The sequence below is a fragment of the Daktulosphaira vitifoliae genome, unplaced genomic scaffold (assembly GCF_025091365.1).
Source record: "Daktulosphaira vitifoliae isolate Bord-2020 unplaced genomic scaffold, ASM2509136v1 Scaffold_3, whole genome shotgun sequence".
NCBI classification, from domain to species: domain Eukaryota; kingdom Metazoa; phylum Arthropoda; class Insecta; order Hemiptera; family Phylloxeridae; genus Daktulosphaira; species Daktulosphaira vitifoliae.
The window spans coordinates 5392573-5397234 of record NW_026099574.1 but is presented as its reverse complement, the minus strand read 5'-3'; the positions used below and the strand labels follow the sequence as shown (position 1 = coordinate 5397234).

At 24.0% G+C, this 4662-nt stretch overlaps 1 protein-coding gene across 4 annotated transcripts; it reads right to left on the bottom strand.

Moving 5' to 3' along the window:
- On the bottom strand, positions 1–3156 carry LOC126901648 (serine-rich 25 kDa antigen protein-like). 4 transcript variants are annotated; one of them, XM_050678284.1, is made up of 4 exons: positions 3043–3156; positions 1863–1914; positions 1668–1760; positions 1–233 (listed from the first exon to the last, which is right to left on the bottom strand). In XM_050678284.1, exons 1-4 carry the CDS (start codon positions 3043–3045, stop codon positions 46–48), a joined length of 336 nt encoding a protein of 111 aa, XP_050534241.1. In that variant the 5' UTR covers positions 3046–3156; the 3' UTR covers positions 1–45. The 4 variants fall into 4 exon arrangements, with proteins under 4 accessions (XP_050534241.1, XP_050534239.1, XP_050534240.1 ...); XM_050678282.1 differs by having other exon boundaries at positions 1668–1832; positions 3043–3154; XM_050678283.1 differs by having other exon boundaries at positions 1668–1796; positions 3043–3143.
- Between the last annotated feature and the right edge of the window lie 1506 nt (positions 3157–4662).

Genomic DNA, 4662 nt, shown 5'->3' with positions numbered 1-4662 from the left:
TAATTATATTTTTATTTATTTAGTAAGTTGTATTTGAGAAAAACATTAATATGGTATATTAGCTTTATTGCTACCGATAGGCATCCAAGATTTTGGATGATGTCTATAATAAATAAATTTCAATTTATCATAACATTTCTCACAATAAAAGTCTGTACTATCTGGAGAAAATTTGTAACATCCATTAAAAAAGCCACATTCATAACATTTAGAAATGGACTTTTCAGGAATACCTAAAAAATTAATAGCACAATTTTAAATTAAATCTTTAATTTAAAATATACTTTTTCGACATACTTTTTTTTAAAAATAATATCATTTCCCTTTTTATATTTATATATTATTCAGATATTACACTTATAAATCATAAAACTTGTGATCAGGATATAAATAAGGAAATATGAGAACATTTAGTTTTTGGAATAATCCATTAATTTTTTTAAATTTCGGACTTTATTTTGTCTTCGCGGTGAAAATAGCTACCGAATGCTATTTTTGTGTGAAAATTCTCAATATTTTATATTTTTAACTTTATAATACTATAACTTATTGAAAAGTGTTTGGATCAACACAATTTTTTTATGAGAAATAATATTTACATCTCTTTTTCATTTGACATAATTTATCTTAATCAGGATATTAATAAGGAACTAGCATATCATGTAGCTTTTGGAATAATCCATCACTTTTTTAAAATTAAATACTATCTACAGATTTGCATTGAAACATTTTTTATGATAGTGCTTATAAACACTCTCAGATATTATTTATACTGGACCCAACTATGCTACGTCCTTACTGTGTCGCGATCCCACTGTGCTGGGTTTTTTAAGATGAACTTAAGCAAAATGTTAGGTGTTATGGGTTGAGGACGCATAGATATTAGTTATAATATTAATATGAGAACATACGATATTTAATTTTTTTTGGGCTATTTATCATTTTTTTATTTTTAATCGTTGAATTTAACTAAATTATGAAATATTTTATAATTCTATGGTAGTCAATAATTTTATTACTACAATGTAGATATTTTAACTATAATTGAATTTTATGTTGTGAAAATACATTTCAATTATTTTAGATTGTAAATTCTAGAATGTCATCAAAGAGTCATACACTGGAACAATAAGTACTAGAATTAACTATTTTTTACAAATTAAAATTATATTGGCTCAGTGAAAATTATAATAAAAAATAGGTTATAATTTTTCTTTAAAAAAGCTCCTTAGGTAAAATAAGATATATATAGTATTTGATGAGTTATAACAAGTTAAAGATAGCACATCATAAAAAATGTGCGCCCGTCGCCCTGAAAATGGACTCCGTGGTGTTATGCGCCTATTTATAATGCCCGTAAATCAATAAAGAAATTCTGAATAATAAAATTTCGTAGCCAAAATTGTTGTTATTTTTTTAAGCTAATTAAAAACTATGGGATATGATAATTTGAGAACCAATATATCGTATACAGTTTTAAATTTTTAAACTTACATGACTGAATTATTTTTTTACTTTACAGGTGATAATCAATCGCAAATGTTTAGCGCAGTATCTACTGGGGAAATCATCGATTAGAGCTAATGGTCCAGTAATAACCGGAACAAATAATGGTTGTGCCTAATGAAGTTTGAGATACAGATTTAAAAAAGTTTTAAGTATTTTACTTTTTGGTCCATCAGACATTGTAGATTCTGCTGTGTTCTCGGGTAAATCAGAGACTGCAGATTCTGCTGTGTTCTCGGGTAAATCAGAGACTGCAGATTCTGCTGTGTTCTCGGGTAAATCAGAGACTGTAGATTCTGCTGTGTTCTCGGGTAAATCAGAGACTGTAGATTCGGTTCTGTTCTTGAGCAAAAAAGAACGGGTTTGTTGTAAAACAACCAATAATATGATATTTGCAAAGAAAATTTTCTGAAAAATAATATCCAATAAGATATTAGAATTATATATATACAGGATGGTCCACCACTCACTGACAACTTAAATAACTTTTGATCCGGTTAATATTTTTAGTTAATTTTTTTTTTTAATAATAGTTATACGTTAGGTCTATAGCTATATCTCTATAATTAATTTTTTTACATTTTATTAAAAATATTAATTATTTTTAAATTTTAAATAAAATGTAAAAAAAAATCTAAGATAGTTATTTTGTAGAGTAGAATTTAAGAAAAATTTTAGTAAAAAAATATCTTATTAATATTGAGTAGTAAATATTCTGTAGCGTCTTGAAGTTTATGAAAATTTGAATTTTCATGTATTATTTTACGGTATTAAACATTGAAATACGTATTGAGAAAAGGACAGAAGAAAACGCTATCTTTTCAATATACTTTTGAATGAGAGTGATAAGTAATAATTGCCTTATCTAATTTCTTATAATGGTATTAATGCCAAGTTTGAAATGTATACACATTATCATCATATGTATACACAGAAATCATGAAAAGATATATATATGAAGAAATTACCTTTAAAGTTTCAAGATATTTCCTTCAGTTTTCATACCGAATGAAATTAAAAAAATTGGTTTTCCTAATTTAACAAAAATATTATAATAGAAGATGTAGCTTCTATCATTTTCTTAAATATTTTTAAAATAATTAACTTTTTCATTTTAATTTTAAAAATAATCCAATAATCTTACGATACTAAGAAAACTTATTAAAATGAAATTTATGTAATATACTACGTTATTATGTCATAAATTTTTCTGAGGATATTTTATTTTTGGAGGATTTGTTAAAAAACACTTTTAATTATTATTTTTATTAAAATCACAATCTAAAATTATTATTAATATCTCAATTTTTGTTTACAAATAAGTGTATATATTATAAAAAATTATTTATCGGTTGTGTTAGCTTTTACTGTGAGGTATTTTTCAATTATAATTCTCTTCATGTCTAAATATAAAATTATTTATAACTTCTGAAATATTGTTACAGAAGTCAATATGGTAATAAATTTTTATTTTCAATCAATCTTAGAAAAATATATAATATAATTATTTATTACCTACTAAATTGTGTGACTTACCATGTTAAAATTCTTTGTAAGTTGTATAATTTCGTTTAAAAAGTTCCAATAAATTTATGCATAGACTTATCAGTTTATTTTATAATAAAATGTCATGTTATAATTATATCATGTTTAATTTATTAACTATTTAAATAAAAACTAGCATGCGTCACTATAACCATAAATATTTAATAATGTATTAAATTTGATTTGTTTTTTATCTTGGATGGTAGTTGAAAAGTTATTGGTTTTACTTTGCCGTGATTTTTTTTTTTTAAATGTATTTTGCGAATATTTTATTAATAAAACTTCAAACACTTGCCTTGTATTGTATTAGAATATTTACTTTTTAAAATTACTACAAATTAATGTTAATTGAATATATGATTAATAAAAGGAAAATGTTCTTTACTTAAAACTGCCATAACTTTTTTAAAAATGAACAATCAATATAATTTTTTTTTATAGATGATTAATGTCATTGCCTATCATTTGGTAAATTTTTTTTATAAATTTAACCCTTTACTAGACCACAGGGGGGATTCAAAATGACAACTTTTTCAACTTAACTTTTGAAAGTGTTCCGGAAATACTGACACTTTTATATATATCTTAAATTAAAGATAATGTAATATACATTATCATGAAAAAAAACAAAATTTCAGACTTTATTTTGTCTTCGTGGTGAAAATGGCTACCGAATGCTATTTTCGTGTGAAAATTCTTGATTTTATTTTTTACATTTTTAATTTTATAGTGCTATAACTTATTGAAAAGTGTATGGATCAACACAATTTTTTTTTGAGAAATAATATTTTTTAATAATCCTTTTTTCATTCAGGATATTAATAAGAAAATAGCAGATCATGTAGCTTTTGGAATAATCCACCAATTATTAAAATTAAACAGTATCTAAAGATTTGCTTCGAAGCGTTTTTTTTGATAGTGATTTTTATCACAGTCAGTTATCATTATACTCGAACCAACCTTGCCACGTCATCACTCTGCCGCAAACCCCCTGTGCTGGGTTTTTTAATTTTTAATAATATGTGAAAAATTTTAATTATCTCTGAAATATATGATTGAATATCTGTGTTAAATTCCTATTATTCGTTTTTTTTTTAAATTTATTTTTTATTCTATTTATAATTGTTGTGTCATAAATCTAAGGTATTTTTATAAAACCTTATACTACTATAATGATTGATATTTATATTTTAGCTTCGATGCGAAGCTGAGAAGGTATTAATTTTACTATGATGTGTTTTTTTTTTTTTTTTTTNGACCTCTGGACTTGTCTTCGTGGTGAAAACGGACATTAAAGTTAAAGAAAAACGTATGATATCCGTGAAAAAAATCTCGATTTTATATGTTATATTATTTAATTTATATTTTATATAACTTTTGGAAAAATGTATGGATCAATATTATTATTTTTTTATAATAAATATTGATATACTCCTTTCATCTGGCACGCTTTTTTTGTAAATCGGATCATACCCCTTTAACAAGGGGGGTCAAAACTTTAAACATGCGTATTGTTACTACGATATTTTCAATTTAATTTTTGAAAGTATTCCGGAAATACTGACACTTTTAAATATATCTTAAATTAAAGCTTATGTAATATACTTTAAT

Excerpts from the sequence above, each read along its gene's own strand:
- LOC126901648 (XM_050678281.1), bottom strand. Across the intron at positions 234-1,667 it reads AATGTCTGATGGACCAAAAA|GTATTCCTGAAAAGTCCATT; the intron begins GTAAAATACTTA and ends TTAATTTTTTAG.